The sequence below is a fragment of the Neomonachus schauinslandi genome, chromosome X (genome assembly GCF_002201575.2).
Source record: "Neomonachus schauinslandi chromosome X, ASM220157v2, whole genome shotgun sequence".
Taxonomy (NCBI): domain Eukaryota; kingdom Metazoa; phylum Chordata; class Mammalia; order Carnivora; family Phocidae; genus Neomonachus; species Neomonachus schauinslandi.
Genome location: NC_058419.1, coordinates 39,019,477 through 39,040,509, shown reverse-complemented (window position 1 = coordinate 39,040,509; position 21,033 = coordinate 39,019,477). Strand labels below are relative to the sequence as shown.

The following is a 21,033-nucleotide window of genomic DNA, read 5'->3' as shown; positions in this document are numbered from 1 at the left end:
TAATCCATATGCCATGCTGCCTTGTTAGCATGTAGTCATTGATTCTGGGTAGAGTATTGGAAGGGAACTAAAGTCTGAATTTTATCTCAGATCAGAAAGATGACCCTTTGTCCATAGGTAAGCATGAACTCAAGTATTCTAAATTCATTTGCCTATAATATTTCCTTCAAAAGTAATCACTACATACCTTCCTTTTTTGTTGAAACCAATGAAAAACTAAGGTTACCAAAGAAGAAAATGTATAAGTGCTAACTGTTGCTTGTTCATCATTTAGTGCTTCATAATTAGTTTCTGAAGGCAGAACTAGTTGGTCTTAGCTTCAGCCACTGCTTAGCAAGCAAGTAACAGCTATTTCCCATCTAGTGACAAAAGATGTGGCCACTGATAAGATCTTGTTGGTTGTTTAATGGACCTGATATCTTTATTTAGAATGAAAAGTTAAAAACATAGTATAAGGAAAAGAACGTAGCAAAATCCTATTTTAAATAATTTTATTTATTCACCAGACATATGCAGAATTTTTCTTCAGAAATATTTAAAAGGCAAAGAATATGAAAACATGTTTAAAATAAATTCAAAAGAACTATATTGAATTAATAAATTTCTGACACTAAAATATTACCATTTATTAGTAAGCATGTCACTAAAATGAGATTAAACAGCTTAAGTAACTATCTTAATTGCGTAGTAATAAAAGCTAAATAAAACTACTTACAAATACTACTTACAAAATAACTACTTATAAGTAAAGCAATCTGGGGTACCTGGGTGGCTCAGTCGTTAAGCGTCTGCCTTCGGCTCAGGTCATATTCCCAGGGTCCTGGGATTGAGCCCCACATCAGGCTCCCTGCTCAGCAGGAAGCCTGCTTCTCCCTCTCCCACTCCCCCTGTTTGTGTTCCCTCTCTCGCTGTGTCTCTGTCAAATACATAAATAAAATATTTTTAAAAAATAAAGCAATCTACTGTTAATCACAATGAGACAAATGGCTTGAATCCCTGATTGCCCTACAGTAGTGATTCTTTTTTTTTTTTTTTAAAGATTTTATTTATTTATTTGAGAGAGAGAGAATGAGAGAGAACACATGAGAGGGGGGAGGGTCAGAGGGAGAAGCAGGCTCCCTGCCGAGCAGGGAGCCCGATGCGGGACTCGATCCAGGGACTCCAGGATCATGACCTGAGCCGAAGGCAGTCGCTTAACCAACTGAGCCACCCAGGCACCCTACAGTAGTGATTCTTAAAGTGTGGTCTGGAACCAGCAGCTTTAGTTAGAGGGCACTTATTAGAATGCACATTTGTGGGCCCCTCCCCTGCCTTTCTGAATCCAAAACTCTGGGGGTGAGCCCGGGAATCTGTTCTAACAAACTCTCCAGGGGATTCTGATGTATGCTTCAGTTTGAGAACAGTGCCCTATGTATGGTGTTTGTTTCTTTTCACTTAAGTGAAACACTTAGGGATTACAGAAGCAGTCTTTATTTTAATGTCCTGAGTCCTGTCTTCAAATATGAGCTTATGAGATTTAATGTTTAATAAAATGCAAACTAAAAAGGACTGCAGACCAGTGTTGATAACAAAAAGAACCCAGCCCAGCTTATATTAGAAAGAGAGTTAGCATAGGTCTGTATGTTTTGACGTAGTCTGGATTTTATCCTGCAAACTAATAGGATTTAGAAGACTGATATTTTAGAAGCCAGGCTTTTATACTACTTTTATGCTATACTGAAATATGGCCATTTGTTGTGCATTGTCAAGGTCTACCAGGTCCAGAAGGTCCCCGGGGTCTCCCTGGAAATGGAGGTATTAAAGGAGAGAGAGGACACCCAGGCCAACCTGGGCAACCTGGTTTGCCTGGTTTGAAAGGAGATCAAGGACCACCAGGACTCCAGGTACGAAATGAGAGTAGAAATTTGATGAGAAAGGGGTGTGGGTGTTTGCATTCAAAATGAGAATTCTAAGCTGTATTTTTTTTTATTAGTATTTACTGGTCAAGGCTCTATGCATGCCTTACTGGTGAATTACAAAAGAAGAAAAAGGCAAGTTTTCTATCTTCTTCCAACTAAAGGGACTTAGCTACTTTATAGTTAAAGGGTTCCTCAGAAGACATTTTACCTGGAGTCATTGATATGTATGTGATTTAGGTTTGAGAAACCTTCATTTCAGTGAAAGCAAATTCATAAAAGAAGATGTATATATCAGAGCATTACATGTGGAAGAGACCATTCATAAGGAAGTAATTATAGTTGAATGGGGATATTTTAGGCTTTGAAATTAGATAGAGTTAGGGTCAAATTTCAGCTCCACTGTACACTTCTGCTTTGTGTCTATGAGGAACACAGACAGACACTTTAGGTTTCTGTCTTCACCTGTAAAAAGGGCATAACATATCCCCACATTTGTATTCATGTACTTTCCACAATGGTTTGAGTGACCCAGAAAGTCACATGCTTCTTTATGGATCATTAACACTTCTTGCATTCATTCAGGAAGATTGTTGTTAGATATCACAACCAACACAACCTGGGCTCAATCTTTTAACTCTGATGACTGCTTTATAGCAGAAAAAAGAAAAAAAAACCATCTAAAACAGTAGTCCTTAAAGCTTTCCAACAACTAACCTTTTTTCCTCATATCATCACTATTCTAGACACATACTCTTAATTTTTGAGTCCTCTCTTTATTCGTTCTCTACTTAGTCCCTCCTCATCCATTTCCCAGGTGCTTCTAGTTCATATGTCTCTATGCCTGATTCAAGACTACTGCCTGATAGCAACATTTTATAAATCTGTATTATTATCAAGTTTTATTCATTTTCTTTTGTGCAAGTTAGTTCTTACGTTTGCACCTTTTCTAATTTTTTAATGGAAATAACATTAAACATAGAAAAATTCCAAGAATGGTAAAAAAAAAACCTTTCATGTATCATTTACCCAGATGGACTTGTTGTTAATGTTTTGCCCCATATGTTATGTGTGTGTATGTAATTATATATATATATATATATTTGAAACATTTGAGAATAAGTTGTAACTATCATGTCTTTTTAGCACTAAATACTTTACTGCAGGAGATTTCCTAAAATTAAAGATATTCTTTTATGTGATAACAGAACAGTTATCAATTTCAGGAAACTAAACATTAATATAAATTTTTATTTCTACTTTACATATTTTCATTGTGTTGGTTGACCTAGTAATTGTCCTTGATAGTATTGTTTTCCTCCAGTATGGACCAAATTATGCATTGCATTTAACTGTCATATCACTTTATGCTTCCTCAATCTGAAACAGTTGCTAAACAATGTTTTTTATTTTTTTAAAGATTTTATTTGTTTATTTGACAGAGAGAGACACAGCGAGAGAGGGAACACAAGCAGGGGAAGTGGGAGTGGGAGAAGCAGGCTTCCCTGCTGAGCAGGAAGCCCGATGCCGGGCTCGATCCCAGGACCCTGGGATCATGACCTGAGCTGAAGGCAGACCCTTAGCAGCTGAGCCACCCAGGCGCCCCGCTAAACAATGTTTTTTTAATTTCACGATCTTGACACTGTTGAAGAAATGTAGCCCCTTCCCGTTTTTATTTTATTTTTATTTTTTTAAGATTTATGTATTTATTTGATGGGGGAGAGGGAGAGGGAGAGAGAGAGAATCCCAGGCAGACTCTGTGCTGAGCATGGAGCCCAACACAGGGCTCATATCACAACTCTGACATCATGACCTGAGCCAAAATCAAGAATTGGGCGCTTAACAGACTGAGCCACCCAGGTGCCCCGTCCACCATTTTTTAAAACAGAATGTTTCTTCTTTTTTCTGCTATTTATTCATTCTAGTTATGCATCCCCAGCTGGAATACTACATGAGTGATGTTGTGTCCTCCATCAGATATTTGGGCCCACAATGTCTGTCTGCCCCTCATTGATGATCTTAATTTTGATCATTCCAACAAGTTGTTATCTGGTTTCTCCACTGCGTGGTCGCTATTCTTTCCCTGTAACTAATAAGCAAAACTATGGGAAGGTACATTAAGATCATGCAAATATACTGCTCCTCATCAAAATTTCCCCATGTATTTAATATCTATTTATGATTTTTGCCTCAACCAACCAATCTAGTGGTTGAATATAGTGATGATTTTCCAACTCTAGTGCTACCTCCACATATACCAGTTGGCCCTTCTTTTCCATGTATTATCTAGTTATTATTAGTATGGACTCATAAATTCTTTTTTTAATGATTTATAATTTTTTAAACTGTCGTCTATTCCGATACTCAAATTATCATTGATTTGGAAACTTCTTCAAGCTGGATCCTGTCTTTCTAACATGCCCTCCTTTTTAGCCATTTCTTACATGTTGGAATATGTTCCAGGTTTGCCCCTTTTTCAGTCCTACTGATAAAAGTTTCATTGTCCCACATTTATTCTTCCTTTAGGTACATTCTAGACTTATTCTCAACTCTTCTTTTTCCCATAGTTTTCCTGGCCCTCAAACCCAATTAATTAATAGGCCCTCCTATATTTTTTGCTAAGTCTTGCAGACTTTAGCATTTCTGTACATGTGATTCTAACCCAAGCATTTATCACCTCAGTGCTACACTTTAAACAAAAGTGCCTTTGTTCATGATAATAAAATAATAGCTGCCATTTATTAAGTACACACTACATGCCAGTCAGTTTTCTAAGTACTTAATATGAGCTATCTCCTTTAATCCTCACAAAAACAAACAAACAAACCATGAAGTAGATACTATTATTTTCTCTATGTTAGAGGTGAGAAAACTACGAGTCAAAGAGGTTAAAAAATCAACTAGAGGTTACACAAGCTAGTAAGGGGCAAAATTGGGATTTGAATCCTCGAAGTTTGACTCTAGAGCAAGTGCTATCAGTGAATATGAATACTGTATAATTTCACTCCCTTCCCCTTCAGTTCTTTTCTAAAATTAATGATTTTATTTATTTAGGGTAATCCTGGCCGACCAGGTCTCAATGGAATGAAAGGAGATCCTGGTCTCCCTGGTGTTCCAGGATTTCCAGGTATTTGAAGGGTTGTTTTTATATTAAACTCCTTTGGGATAAGATACCCATTTTCTGATTTGACTGGGCAAACGCTATGGCCCTGTTACCTTGCGGTGCCATTTTATGTACCTTCTTTGCAGGCATGAAGGGACCCAGTGGAGTACCTGGTTCAGCTGGCCCTGAGGGGGATCCAGGACTTGTTGGTCCCCCAGGTAAGAATTACTCCAGGAGCTAGTTATACCTGATTCTTAAGCACATTGAGGAATTTGAAAGTTTGCATTCTGTCTTTGAACTAAACTTTTAGAGTCTCAATCCCCAACAACTGAGAGCGAGTAGGCAAAACTCTCCCTCTATTTACTATCTCTCAACCTGTCTATTTTATTAAGGAAATATTGAGACCAGATCTTTTTTTTTTTAAGATTTTACTTATTTATTTGTCAGAGAGATAGAGCCAGAAAGCACAAGCAGGGGGAATGGCAGAGGGAGAGGGAGAAGCAGGCTCCCCACTGAGCAGGGAGCCCGATGTGGGGCTCAATCCCAGGACCCCGGGATCATGACCCGGGCCGAAGGCAGACGCTTAACCATCTGAGCCACCCGGGCACCCCGAGACCAGATCTTTTGAGTTTAAGATGGATGCAGGACTAACAAGAATGCTTCATTAAGATTTTTATTAGATTTTATATTAACTTTCCCATATTCAGTTGAACAGATTATAAGAGCAAGTCATTTTTAATTGAAAATATTTTTAATATAAAAATAGTTCTTTTTGCTGGAGACTTATAGAAGTTTCCTGTAAACTGAAATAGGACATCTGCTAAATTCCCTTACAAGTTCAGTGGGACACATGACAAGCACAACAAGCAAGAACTGCAAATGATGTTAGAATCAGAATGGACTTGTCAGGAAATAGAATTGTCTTCTCCTGACACCAGTGTTCACAGATTTGTAATGGATTAGACTTTCTAGTAACCAAGTCATGCTTCAAGGCTCGAAAATAGGGACAATAGGCCTAATTTTTCCATTGACCCTAAAGAAATTATTCATTTTTTCAGTCTTCTGGGTGAGATGATGGCTTTCCCAAACAGATTTCTGTTGGACATGTCAACATTTCAACACATGTAACTTGTTTCTTTCGCACCAATTTTTATTCTGACCTTAGGACACTTTGGCATCCATTCCTTCTGGCTTCTCTCTTTCCTACCTTCCAATCTGTGTGTTTTGCCTCTTAGGTCCCCCTGGATTACCTGGTCCTTCAGGACAGAGTATTATAATCAAAGGAGATGTTGGTCCACCAGGGATCCCAGGCCAGCCTGGATTAAAAGGTCTGCCAGGACTACCAGGACCTCAAGGCTTACCAGGTGCCTTTGCAGATCATCATTCTAAGCCTTATCTATTCGAGAACATTTCCCTAGTTCTCATTTTACTTGTCATAGTTTGTCTCTGAGAAGAGGAGTCTCAACAACTAGTAGAATACCAGACCACCACAGATCCCATTTCCTTTTTTCTTAAAAATGTTAATTTCTCATGCCTTAATTTCCTTTAGGCCCAGTCTAATCTCTTCTAGCCAGTTCCTCTGGCTATTTTAATTTGAATGATTAGGTTAATGTTATTAAAAACTTTGTAATGAAATTAATATGCATTTAAGATCTGATGCTTTCTCTATCCCAACCACCAAAAGGATAGAAAGCTAATTTGATCAGCCATCAGCTCCCCACTGTGAGGCCTCGTGATTTTTAAACTAACTCCTGTCTAGTTGGCCATTTGACTCTATGCTTGCAGCCAATTTTGATTATACAAGAAAGCTAGAAACTAAGTTCAGTCTTTCTCGCTTATTAAGTGATTGGTTGTTAGTCTTTCCATAAACTAAGTGTACCGGGCAGTAACAACCTTACCTATGGTGAGACAGATAACAAAAGTTGGGCCTTGCACTCCTATTTTGTTCTGAGGCAAAGAGAACACAAGTGCCATATTATGGGAATCTTCACAGGCACAAATCTATTGTTTAAAACTAAAGCTAAATCCTTGTCTGCTTCTTTGTCCCGGGCTTGAGCTATTCCTTTGTGTATCTGGATTAAAGACAAGACCAGACTATGAATTTAGTGACACTCAAGAACCTTAAGTTTCCTAAATCTGTCTGGTTATGGAATTATTATACCCATATTTGAAGACCCTATTTTTTACCCTGTAGGTCCAATTGGCCCTCCAGGAGATCCGGGACGCAATGGACTTCCTGGCTTTGATGGTGCAGGAGGGCGCAAAGGAGACCCAGGTCTGCCCGGCCAGCCAGGTGAGACAAGTAAAACACTGCTGTTGATAGTAGTCTCAAGTCTGAAAGACCTCTAGACGTCCAGTTGGAGCTGTGAGAGTTTTCTTCTTAGGAGAGTATCGCTAGCTGGTGAATCTGTTGTTGGGGGAAAATAGGACAGCACATACAAGGAGATTTGCCAGTATACAGAAAAGCATAGAAAGCTTGTTTTTATTTATGTGTTTAGAGTACTGGAAAACAGTTTTTCCTCAAGATGAGGTTTTTCCAGGTATTCACTGTACTTACCTGTTCTGATAATTTTCAGTATGTTGATTTAAATCCCATGACCATCTTGAAACTATTGTGAATCTTTCCACATTTGAAAATATGACAACAGAGTGTAATTTCCCCCATAAAATTCAGTAATACAGTTGTAAGGTTCGTAAAGTTTAAAGTGCTACCCATAGAGCTTTGAGAGTCAGAGTGGCATCTTATACTGAGATGACAAATTGATTTTCAGGTTTTTAGTTCTTTCATTAACGGGTGCTCCTGATAATATTGAATCTGGTATCAACTAGATTTCCAGTATGTTCTCAAGCTACTTCCAAAAAGAATTTGAGTCACCTTGCAATAAAAAATACAAATAGAGGAGCTTAATAGACATTTTCCAAAGAAGACATACGGATGGCAACAGACACATGAAAAGATGCCCAGCATCACTAATCATCAGGGAAATACAAATCAAAACAACAATGGGATATCCCCTTATACACATCAGAATGGCTAGAATCAAAAAGACAAGAAATAACAAGTGTTGGCAAGGACGTGGAGAAAAAGCAACCCTCATGCACTATTGATGAGAATGCAAACTGGTATATCCACTGTGGAAAACAGTATAGAGGTTCCTCAAAAAATTAAAAATATAGAATTACCACATGATCCAGTAATTTCACTACTGGGTATTTACCCAAAGAAAACAAAACACTAATTTGAAAAGATATACCCACCCCTTTGTTTATTGTAGCATCATTTACAATAACCAAGATATGGAAGCAGTACAAGTGTTCATCAATAGATGAGTGGATAAAGAAGAGGGATATATATATATATATATATATATATAGCTATTATATATATAAAGAAGCTATTATATATATATATATATATTATATATATATAAAGAAGAGGGATATATATATATATATATATATATATATATATATAGCTATTATTTAGCCATAAAAAAGAATGAGATCTTGTCATTTACAACAACATGGATGGACCTAGAAGGTATAATGCTAAGTGAAATAAGTCAGAGAGAGATAAATACCATATAAGTTCACTCATATGTGGAATGTAAGAAACAAAGGAACAAACAAAGGAAAAAAGAGACTAATAAAAAACCAGACTCTTAAATACAGAGAACAAGCTGGTGGGTGCCAGAGGGGGGAGGTGTGTCGGGGGTGAGTGAAATAGATAAAGGGGATTAAGAGTGCTCACTTATCATGATGAGCACTGAGTAATGTATAGGATTGTTGAGTCACTATATTGTATACCTGAAATGAATATGATACTGTTTATTAACTATACTTCAATAAAAAATATTAAAATTAAAAAACACACTGAAGTAAGATTGCTAAAATAGAAATAAAAGATCATAAACTCAGTAGATTTTTATTTTTTTTTTTTTTTTTTTTTTTTTTTTTAAAGATTTTATTTATTTATTTCAGAGAGAGAGAATGAGAGAGAGCACATGAGAGGGGGGAGGGGCAGAGGGAGAAGCAGACTCCCCGCCGAGCAGGGAGCCCGATGCGGGACTCGATCCCGGGACTCCAGGATCATGACCTGAGCCGAAGGCAGTCGCTTAACCAACTGAGCCACCCAGGCGCCCAACTCAGTAGATTTTTAATATATATTAGCAACTCTAGACAATATAAATATAACTCTAAATAATGTAAACATAAAGAATATTTATTGGCAAATAAATATCAGTGGCAGCAAGGCAGACTGGTAATACCTATGGCCTTCCTGGAACCAATACCCTGCCATTTCATTAACTGTATATCAGGGAAGGAACAAGTTAGTGTCATCTTCATCACATATGGGCATTGCTGTGAAGTTTCCCCAAAATGAAAATGCATATACACAGTGGCAGAAGGCCTGTATATAAAGAGAATTGTAAAATAGGCTCAAATCAAGAGACTAAACAGAGAAAGGGAACCGTTGGTAAATTGAAAATAGACATTTTGAAAAGGCTGCTTTAGTAGTGCCCTGCCTATTCTCTAAACAAAAAGGTATGCCTGAGAATAATTCCCCAGACAGATTCAAAGGAAAATGTTTTTCAGCACTGAAACTGGCAGACTGATGGCAACCACACCCTTCCTTTCTCGTTGATGAACAAAACAGCAGACTGAAATTTCGTCATGGGGTTTGGACTCCTTTAGTAGAGCAAGAGACTAGATAACACACAGACTTCCCAAATAAGCATCACTTCTTCCTATCTAATGTTCCATTGCCCAGTACTCATTTAGTGCCTAATGCTGTCAACCAATTCCATTAGAAAAAATATATGTTTAAATCTCTTTGAGGGCAGGGACCATATTTTATTTATCTCCAAATCCGTGATATCTGACAATACCTTAATAGGCACTCTATAAATATTGACTAAATTAACGAGTCAAATGAGATCATAATGTTTTGTCAGTAGCCATAATAGTAGGATCAGAGCTCACTTAAATTTTGTATACTGACGATTCCATGGAAATAGGTACTCGTGGTTTGGATGGTCCCCCTGGACCAGATGGAATGCAAGGTCCCCCAGGTCCTCCAGGAACTTCCTCTATCGCCCATGGATTCCTCATCACACGTCACAGCCAGACAACAGATGCACCACAATGCCCACATGGAACTGTCCAGATTTATGAAGGCTTTTCTCTCCTGTATGTTCAAGGAAATAAAAGAGCTCATGGTCAAGACTTGGGTAAGATAACTGGCATCTTAGTTTTTACTATGTGTTTTGTTTTGAAAACCTTGTTGGATTCTGGAGTAACCTTGGACAAAGTATATATCTCTATTTGGGGTGGGGGGGCTTCCAAATTGAAGACCATGTCAAGGGCAGCTAAATATATTCACTGTAAGTTTTAAATAAATAATACGTTACCCTAAAAGCTTTAGCTAGCTAGTGTGAGGTACAATTCTTGGCCTAAAGCAGCACATTTTGGGAAAGGCCACATGTACACTTTGTTAGCTATTAAGAAAACATTCCCTGGGCTCTCTATGGTATAGCAGTCGCTTGAGTGGGCAATGTTGATTCATAGAAGATAGTTTTTTCTTCTCTGACACTGGTCTTCGTCAAGTTGAAAGGTAAGTTCTGAAGAGAATCTTGATTTCTAAATCAAAGAAATTAAGGTCATTTCTTAATTATGCTAGTTTATAGTTCCTAAAATAAGTGTCTTAGCTTTGTAAAGTATTATCAGAGTAGATTAAAACTATGCAAAGCACCATATTTCTATATAAAATACACTTCATTTAATGTGTTCCCGTGCATCTTCTCTATACTGTGGTGGGCAGATTGGTTGATGGGATGAGACTGGACCGGATGTGATTCTCAAGACATCTTCTAATCCTTAACATTTCTTTTTGTGGAATTTTGACTTTGGATTTCAAAGCCCCATTGTGTGACCTGCGGCTGCCAATTTTAAGGATCATTATCCCCTTCTTCATCTCCATAAAGACATTTAAGAAGATAGTCTGGGCTCCCAGTTTCTGGAGTGTCTGTAGTAAGAGACCTCCTGAGGTCTCTTTAGCTAGGCTATTTTGTGAAAACAGTTCTGCAGCAACAGAGACCTCCAGAGGTCTTCTCTACTCAGTCTATTCCCAGGGCATATGGCCACATCTGCCAGATAGTGCTGGCCCACCGGAGTCGGCATCTCCACTGACATGGAAGCCAAGAGTCACAGGTCATTTAATGAAGCCAAATATAGGAGGAGTTTGCCCGCCAACTTTCTTCTCCCACTTTTACTTTTCTTCGTCTCCTTTTCATCTTTCCTCTGCTATTTTTCCTTCCCGCATTTACTTTCTTTAGGTAGCATCTTCTCTTTCTGATTTTATAATTGACAAATCTTCATGGTGAAAATATTCTTATCTTTTACATAAATCTCTCTAGTCTTCCTCCCATAAAATTCTTCTCCTTTTAGGCCATTCTCTCTTCACTATCAGAGTCTTAACTTATACCTATAATCGAGCTTATAAACTTCAAATCCCTGACTTGATAGTCAGGGAACCATTAGAAGTTTTTGAGCACCGTGAAATTCAAAAATGTAATTCAAATAAAAAATGGGATCTGCAATCCAGTATGTCACTGTAACTTTCCAAAATGCATGTACTTGGTCAAACAAGGGCTGTCATACTATGCATTCAAACATGGAGGCTACAAACTGGCCCTGACTCAGGTACAGTATAGGCCTCAGACATGGGAAGGCCATGATACAGGGCCCAAGATCCCAAGAGTGATCCCAGATTGCAGAGTTTCTTCTATGGCTCACACAGGGATCAAACTGGAGAGAGCTTGATGGCTAAGCAAAGAATAGAGACAGCTATAAGAAACAATCACCTGATCAAATAAATACAGTCTATGGTGGATTAGTGAAAGGATTATGGTGTGTAAAAAAAGAGGGTGGAGGTAACAGATGGAATACTAAAACTGTTCTGTATAGGAGCAAAAAAAAATACTAAGAATAATTAGTCTATTAAAGCCTTATAGTTTTAGAAAATGGGAGGCATTGAGAATTCATGAGATTTTTCCTCAAAATTTTCTCCGAAAATTTGGAGACAATACAGAATTCTGCATCATTGTGTGCAGCCTAAAGCATAGATGCAACCAAACACCCCTGTTCTCTTCATATGGGCCTTCCTTTTATGTACCTTTTCCTTTTCTTTCTCACACCAGGGATATTGCCAACCCTGTCCCCAATTAGGCAGTAATATTTTATTATTAAATTACTTTATAAATAAAAAGAACTTTGATTTTCATTCTCCAATTTGATTTTCACAACTATGATCAAGAAAGATATAGGACAAGTATTATTTTCTTATATTTTATACACAAAAAAACTGGCTAAGAGGTTAAGTGACTAATTCAAACCTCTGCACGCAATGATGGAGATAAGAATTGAATCCCAACACCTACCAGTGCTAAATCCATTCGTTTTCAATTATGCCAATTTGTCATTCACTCTTACATGATCTTGAGTTAGTCACCTTTCTCTGAGCCAGTTTTTTTCCTCTGAAAAAAGAATTATTAGGCTAAATCAATGATTTTCAACCTGGGGAACTTCTGAAAAGATTCCTAGACCCATCCCAAACCCCTTATGTAAAAATTCCCAATGATTATGACGATCCACTAGGTTTAAGAAGTATTGGTCTTTTATCAGTCATTTCAGTCTGAGATAAGCATATTCCTTTGGATACATGAGGAATTTCCAAGAACTACACAGGCATAATTTTAAAGGAATCAAGTTTCAAATCCTCAACTTTCATATGTACTTTTTCCTGAATTTGAACGGCCTGTGTATATGCTTTGGATAATCCTGTTTCCCACATCCCCTTTCACTATCACCCATCTCCCACTTTATGAAAGACTCACAGTATGGCATATTGCCTTGAATTGTGAAAACCTCTGGGGGACAAATTCAAAGGGACAACTCAAAATAATGGTTTTGTTAAAGTCTCCATTAATTGAGGCTCTATAATTCAATCCATCTCATTAGGAAATGCATTTCCAACAAAAGTTTACTTTTTGTGTTTAGAAATTATCAAAATTTATAGTATCTGTATTTTTATAAATTCCCAATATAATGATGACAATTCAAAAAATATTTAACATGTAAACCTTATGATCATAGAAAGTTTTTTAAAGTTATTATACATTTTTATTTCAGAGAAATAGGATAATCAATAAAAAACTAAAAATAAAAAACACATTAGGATAAAACTGTGTGAGAAGAGTGGAATGGACATATAATTTCCGAATGCAAAAGGAGCATTGAATGACTTCCACTTGTTAAAGATGAGTTTATATACTTTAAAAAAATGTTTATTGTTAAGTTTCAAATCATTATGTTGGATATACATATATATATTTTTAAAGATTTTATTTATTTATTTGATAGAATGAGAGAGAGAGAGAGCATGAGAGGGGGGAGGGTCAGAGGGAGAAGCAGACTCTCCGCTGAGCAGGGAGCCTGATGCGGGACTCGATCCTGGGACTCCAAGATCATGACCTGAGCCGAAGGCAGTTGCCCAACCAACTGAGCCACCCAGGCACCCCATTATGTTGGATATATTTAAAAGAGAGAAAAAGTTTGTTTTAGACATGACAGCTGGTAACATTTGAAATGTGGTTTGCAAAAGTCCCAGGCTCCAGTATCACAAAGTGGAGTAAAAAAAGGTAGCTTTGGAGCCAAGAGACAATAACCAATACCTTAATAACTGGTATAGTATCAATTTGAAATTCTGATGAAAAGTTTTATATCTAAACTTAAAAATGGGGGGGTACACCATTTTTCATCATTCTTTGGTGAATAAATAAGAATAAAAGATAACTTAGAGTTATATATAGAGATATAGATAGATGATAGATAGATAGATAGATAGATAGATAGATAGATAGATAGATAGATAGATAGATAAACCTCTATTGCCCTTACCGGTCCTGAATTTTATTCCCCTTGCATCCTTCCTTTCTCTCTTATTTTTTTTCCTTTTTATTATTCACCTCCAAACCTGTTCATGGTTGCTGTGCATATTGGTCAGCACTACCATTGTCCCTAGGCTCAAAGAGATTGCAAAAACAAACAAGATACATACTGAGGATGTCTTGGAAGAAGAGATGGTAGGCTGGAGAGGAAGTACTAACCAGATATTATAGAAACTCAGTGTGTGTCCTTCACTTGTTCACAATCAATTGCTCAATATTCTCCATAATATTTTATTATAAGTACATCACCAGTGTAAAAACACTGTTGGAGAATATATAATGAACTGCAACAATAAATGTCTACATAAATTATAAGATATATCCTGATTTTAGAAATGTTAAAAATGTAAGTAAACGTGCATCTTATAATTGAAGATCTAAAACAAAGTATATTTATTATCTAAGAAATGTGGGCATATTTCTCCTTGAAAGGTTGTTTGTTAGGGTTTCAAAAGAAACTAAAGTATCTCATAGTATAGTCCTTTATCCTTTTCTCCCCAATTCTCCCTAGGGACGGCTGGCAGCTGCCTTCGTCGCTTCAGTACCATGCCTTTCATGTTCTGCAACATCAATAATGTTTGCAACTTTGCTTCAAGAAATGACTATTCTTACTGGCTGTCCACCCCAGAGCCCATGCCAATGAGCATGGAGCCCCTGAAGGGCCGGAGCATCCAGCCATTTATTAGTCGGTGAGACATTGGTGTAGCTTTGACTTTTACCAATCCCCAGTTAGTTTAGCTAGTCAGAAATGAGTCTAAAGCTAATAATTTGATCATATTCTTCCCAGGTTGTGTAGGACAGAGGTGCCTTCATAATATTCAGTTAGGTATTTAGTTTAAGCTGTATTAAGTGGGGATTTGCTTTTGACCAGACCCTATGATAGAAATAGTGTAATACACAAAGAAATCAGACTAATCATTAGGCAAATATATGTAAAATAATATATATATCAGTCTTGGCTAAGTGTTACAATAGATCTAATAAAATGTTATGAAAGCATAAGGAAAAGAATGTTTCATTTTAATGGGATAAATTTGGGATGACTATATGGAAGAAATGTATTTTGACCTGATTAGTACTTAAAGGATGGGAAGGACTTGAGATACAGGTAGTTATAAGGGGGAAGGGCATACTAGGCAGAGAACATGGGAATAGGTAGTAGATTGATGTGTCTAGAATATCGCTTGTAAAGGTTGCATAGAGAGAAGAGATTGGAAAGTTAACTTGGACCCAGGTTGTAGAAGGTTTTCAGCATCAGGTTTTATTTTGGAATTAATCTGGTATATAATGGGGAGCTTCCAAAAGTGTTTGAGCTACACTTCAGGGAAAATTACAGAGCCATCAACATGTAACATAGATTACAGAGGAGATAGTCCTAAAATAGAGAGATCAGTTAGATTGAAGGTATTGCTGTAGTCCCGGTAGGAATGGATTGGAACTGTCAGTGGGGGACATGTATCACTTTAATACAATAGATAGGATTTGGCAGTTGATTAGTTATGAGACAGAGGAAACGATAGCTGAGGTTTGGAGCATGAGTAACTAACAGGAGAGAGGTACCATTAGTAGAGACTTCCTAGAGTTTTGCCACATTAGAACTCTAGTTTAACTCAATCTCCTAGGCATATGAGATACTGCCATTTTCATTCTGATCATGGCCCAATTGATTTAGGAGTCCACTAACCATAAAGGAGAGTCATTGGAGAGTCTAGTTTCTTTGACATTGAATATAAAGGTTAAACCTAGCTCAGCTTCTCTCTCTTTTTTTTTATTCTTATGTTAATCCCCATACATTACATCATTAGTTTTAGATGAAGTGTTCCATGATTCATTGTGCATAACACCCAGTGCTCCATGCAGAACGTGCCCTCCTCAGTACCCATCACCAGGCTAACCCATCCTCCCACCCCCTCCCCTCTAGAACCCTCAGTTTGTTTTTCAGAGTCCATCGTCTCTCATGGTTCGTCTACCCCTCCGATTTCCCCCGCTTCATTCTAGTAGCAAATTCATGGTGCCCTTTTTAGTACATTTGCCCAGATTTGGGGGGAATTTATTTTTTGTGATTTTTGTCAGTCCCAACTCTTGGGAGTAAAAGGTCCTTTAAAGGTATTTCCTGTTTTGTAGATAAACTTCACCAAATTGTTTCAGTCATATGTCAGAAGGTCCCTTCATGATATTTATTAAAGATTTGGTAGACTCAGCTATATTTACTGTGTTGCAGCTTTACTTGATTTTATAGATTTAAGCCACATCTCCACATGCCTGGGTAGCTGCCCAGCATTCTGGAAATGCTGTATTTCTCTAGATGTGGCCAAATGGTTAATAAATATCCTTTGGACCAAAAATAATGGGTGGGGATTGAGAAAGTGTCTGTTTCTTGTCTTTTTCAGTTCACCAGACATTGTTGTCACTACAGTTTCAGCATTACTAAATAAATGTCTACCATCCAGTTGGGCACTTTGACAGCAAGTAGTATGTGCAATACATGAAGCCAAGCTCTTACAGCAATTATGGCATTGACTATATAGCAAGTATGAATACAAATTTAAGGCAGAATGGAAAATGAAAATGCTATGGCCTTTGTTGTGTAGTTTCTTTAAAAAAAGGCTTACAGTTGTCATTTATAACTTTATTAAGTATATTGGGAGAGACAGGGCTTATGAAAAAGCAGTTCTTGAAGTGCATTTTTCTCCTGCTTTTGTGAGCATAGAAGACACCTTAATGGGCTTCTATACCAGGAAGGCTTTTGAAAGAAGAGGGACTGCTAGTTCCCACATACTCACTGTGTAGATTGTGTCCCCCTCCTTTTCCCTTACCAGATGTGCAGTATGTGAAGCTCCGGCTGTGGTGATTGCAGTTCACAGTCAGACCATCCAGATTCCCCATTGTCCTCAGGGATGGGATTCTCTTTGGATTGGCTATTCCTTCATGATGGTATGAAATACTCTTCCTTGTCTTTGTCATCGTAGCTGACTGTCCATAATATCTGTATATCTTCCCAATACAAGGAATCCCTGTCATGTGCATGAACCTCAAATAGCTTCTGTCCAAATATTGTGTCCCCCTTCACATATTTTCTGGAATATATTTTCATAATCTGCCTGTTGCTTCTGTTGAGTACCCTTGGTGTTGATACTGTTCTCTTATCTCTTGCCCTAGATCCTTCACTGGATTTGAATTTTTGGTCATATTTAGCACATATCTTTGGGTATTCACTAAGGTATCAGTGGCACTTTTTCCCTTATCTTTTCTAGCACACAAGCGCAGGAGCAGAGGGCTCAGGTCAAGCCTTGGCCTCCCCTGGTTCCTGCTTGGAAGAGTTTCGTTCAGCTCCCTTCATTGAATGTCATGGGCGGGGTACCTGCAACTACTATGCCAACTCCTACAGCTTTTGGCTAGCAACTGTAGATGTGTCAGACATGTTCAGGTAAGGTCCTTATGGCTTTAGTTCAGTCCTAAGCTTCCTTCAGAAGTACTAGGGAAGAGAGAAGCAATTCATGGATGGTTTATACCCAACAAATGTTAAAGATTTAGTGGACTTTGTTTTTCATTTGTGCTTGTTCTTTTCATATACTTGATTCAGGACAGAAAAACAGACTTGGCTAACGTTAGGTATGTGTACTTTCAGATGGCTTGGTAGTAGTAATCCTTCGGTAGCAAACACACAAAGCAAGAAAAGGTTATGTGACCTGCTCAACAATAAGTGAGCTGCTCAACTAGACTGAGGCCACTCCAGGAATTGAAGATTGAAGCTGTGATCTATGATCCCTGCCTCAGTCCAGTGATCTCTTTCCCCATGATGTTTTCTTCTCTTATGTATTTGACATTTTTTTTTTTGAGAGACAGAGAGCATGATGTGGGAGGGGAGGGGGAGAAGCAGGAGAGGGAGAAAGTGACTCTTAGGCAGGCTCCATGCCCAGCACAGAACCCAACGCGGGCCCCATCTCACAACCCTGAGATCATGACGTGAGCCGAAATCAAGAGTTGGACACTTAACCAACTGAGTCATGAAGGTGCCCCTTTCCCAGGATGTTTTCAATGCTCTCATCCAAGTGTCTGAATGAGTAAGACCACATATAGTGTATGTACTTCAGGATAGTTCAATCTATTGGAATTTTTTTTTTTTTGGTTTAAATTAATTTTTATATATTGCTTCTTTTGAGTTATCATTACTTGATATTTTTCTTACAATTATCTTTTTGCATTTCATATGCGTATGTTTTATCATTTATTCATCATCAGTTGCCCAGATCTCCCTCATTCTAGGACTGTTAGAAAAATGTGTAAGAGATAAAGAGGGAGAGACAAATAAAGGTAATAAAGAGAAGAGTCACAAAATTAGCTATGACCACTAATGGCTCTTTGGCCATACCAGTTACTGCACTAGATCACATTGCTCAAAAGTTAATCATTAAGTCGTAGGAGAGCTACTTAAGCATGAATAGGATGTATGGGTGTGAATTTGAACCAATAATAGAATTGAAAAACCAGAAAAGACTAATTTGATCATCCTGTTTCTTATTTCCCAGCAAACCTCAGTCAGAAACGCTGAAAGCAGGAGACCTGAGGACACGTATTAGCCGATGTCAAGTGTGCATGAAGAGGACATAACATTTTGAAGAATTCCTTGTGTGTTTTTAAATGTGATATATATACATATATATATATATAAAATCCCCAGGATGCAACGTCTCACTCCTCCCAACTTTACCACTGCTGCCACCAATGGTGCTACTATATATGGCCAAGAGGACATGCCGACTAGTAACTACATGGAGATTCAGATGTACCTCAACAATATGCCAGAGCGAGGTCTCTCTTAGTCTTCTATGAATGAAATAAGGAAATGAATTTACTTTTTGGGTCCAGAATGACTTTCCCCAAGGATTATAAGATGAAGATTATATATTTTGCCCAGTAACTTAAAACAGCACGTTAAAAATTCAGTTAAGAGAAGAATCACACTGAGTAAAATAAAAGACTGCAGTTTGGGGGAAGAATTATTTTTCATGGTGCTACTAATCCTACTGTATCCCAGGTTTTTAATATAAAAGTGTTAAGCTTATTTTGCTCTGTAAGTAAAGAATGTGTATATTGTGTAAACAGCCTTTTAGTTCAAAGTGTTGACTCATTTAGATGTGACCTGACATGTATCACTCTTTAAAGACAACCGAGGCAAACCTAGAATACAGACAAAAAAATTTTGTATCCATGTTTATCAAAGTGAAAGAATTTATATTCTTGCATCAAGTTACTACTGAGAGTAAATTTATTTTGAGTTCTGTCCCCTAAGTTCTTATTTGACTTTTTTTTTTAAATAGGTCATTTTAGAATTTTAAATGGTCATGTTACATACCAAATTATAATATCTAATAGAACAATTTCTCTTTTGCTATATTCTTCAAGATCCTCAATACCAGATGCCCCCTTTTTAAATGTTTCTTGTTTTTGCTCATCCCTAACTAGGCAAAGTCCTCCCATATAATTTTGAGAAACAAAAAAAATGATAATTTGTTCCCTGTGCTTCTTCTGTAAGAATTATTCTCCTGTGGTCTCTGCTTGTACAAGAACTGGGAAGACAATACTTGGTTAGTCTTCTCTCTTCAGTTACAAAGCCAGTTGATGTTTCTTCCTCTTTTTTATTTTAAACATTTTATTATAAATAGTCCTAGAATACCTTATTTCCCTAGTTGTCCTCTTTTCACTTCATGTTTTTTAACTCACCATTATCAATTTAATTAAAGATATCCTATGTTGTAAGAATGGATTGTTGTGTATCTCTTCAGACTATGTGTAAAAATCTGCTCATTTACAGATGGACTACATATCTGCACATCAACAAGTAGTCCCTTCTCAGAGAATCATTTAGAGCAGTTCCGAAGAGGTTTCTGCAGACTTTGATCACTCATAGCTGACAGAAGACATAGAGTAATGTAAACGTTTTCTAATAAACAGAACAACCCATTGGAAAGTACTTTTGCAATAATAAATGTATTAACAATATTGTATTGTTGGCTGAGAAAGGAAGCAGAACAACTTTTTATTTAGGGAAGAATTCATTAATAATGTAAAAGCAGATTAGTGAGTTAATATTCCTGATGATTAAGAATGAACACATGTAGCTCTCTAGTTGAGAACTTGCTAAAAGTAAGAGGCATTAAAAGACTCTATAATAAAATTTGTATTTCAGTTAAAATATGAAACAACCAAAATAATTTTGAGAATTTTAGACCCTAATATGAACCCATGTAAAAGCTAAAGCTTAGAGTCTGTAGTTATAGAAGTTAGATTCTAAACAATGATAAGTGCTTAATAATACTGTTGATTTCAAGGCTAGGCATGTGCAAATTCTAGCTTTTTTTTTTTCCATATAGCCATGTGACTGAAAACACTAATGGGTAGTTGTAAATGAAAACACCATATTGCATCACATAGATTTTTCTGCATGAGGAATACCCTTAAAGGTTGTTCCTGGGGTTACAGTTGCAAGCACTAATTTCAGAGATTTTGCTGTTTGTTGCTCTCCCTCTCATTTTTATCTTGTTGAAAACCTTGCCTCAGAAAGAACCTAACATTTTAATAGTTGAATGTGTAGGTAGTCCATGTGTTTCGTAACCCCCCAGCTATCCCCAGTCCTGCTTTGTTGTTTAAAGTACATGAATTCAATCCATTCCAGGACCTTAATGTTGTTGACCCTCCCTTGCCACTGAATAGTCAACAATTATTCTGATGTAACTGCTCTAGTAGTTACCTGTAGTGAGTTTTGTAGTCATACATGCCTAATGGTTTTCCCACGTAAGCAGGCAATGGATGAGCTGTTCTTCCTTAACCAGATACAAGTAGTTGTATCTTCCTTAACCAGATACAAGTCCTGAATTCTTGTACATCTACAAACCAAGTGATACACATATTTTTGGTGTTACAATCATCACTTCCAAGCTTCCAAAGAGGTTCTGTTGGACAGTCTGTGATTGTACCATGTATTTTCTCACTTGGCCAAATTTGAAGAACCCTTTTTTTCTTGCGG

At 37.3% G+C, this 21,033-nt stretch overlaps 1 protein-coding gene across 2 annotated transcripts in view; it reads left to right on the top strand.

Annotated features, from left to right (window-relative positions):
• The window catches only part of COL4A5 (collagen type IV alpha 5 chain), a 231,544-nt gene extending 211,794 nt beyond the window's left edge, over nucleotides 1-19,750 (top strand). For both annotated transcript variants that reach the window (XM_021678553.2, XM_021678559.2), the window contains 10 exons: nucleotides 1,750-1,883; nucleotides 4,950-5,022; nucleotides 5,145-5,216; nucleotides 6,234-6,362; nucleotides 7,193-7,291; nucleotides 10,017-10,229; nucleotides 14,518-14,695; nucleotides 16,826-16,940; nucleotides 17,261-17,433; nucleotides 18,536-19,750. In XM_021678553.2, the coding sequence (XP_021534228.1) occupies nucleotides 1,750-1,883; nucleotides 4,950-5,022; nucleotides 5,145-5,216; nucleotides 6,234-6,362; nucleotides 7,193-7,291; nucleotides 10,017-10,229; nucleotides 14,518-14,695; nucleotides 16,826-16,940; nucleotides 17,261-17,433; nucleotides 18,536-18,617 (1,268 nt within the window). In that variant the 3' untranslated portion in view covers nucleotides 18,618-19,750. The remainder of the gene's footprint in view (nucleotides 1-1,749; nucleotides 1,884-4,949; nucleotides 5,023-5,144; nucleotides 5,217-6,233; nucleotides 6,363-7,192; nucleotides 7,292-10,016; nucleotides 10,230-14,517; nucleotides 14,696-16,825; nucleotides 16,941-17,260; nucleotides 17,434-18,535) is intronic.
• Nucleotides 19,751-21,033: the final 1,283 nt, after the last annotated feature.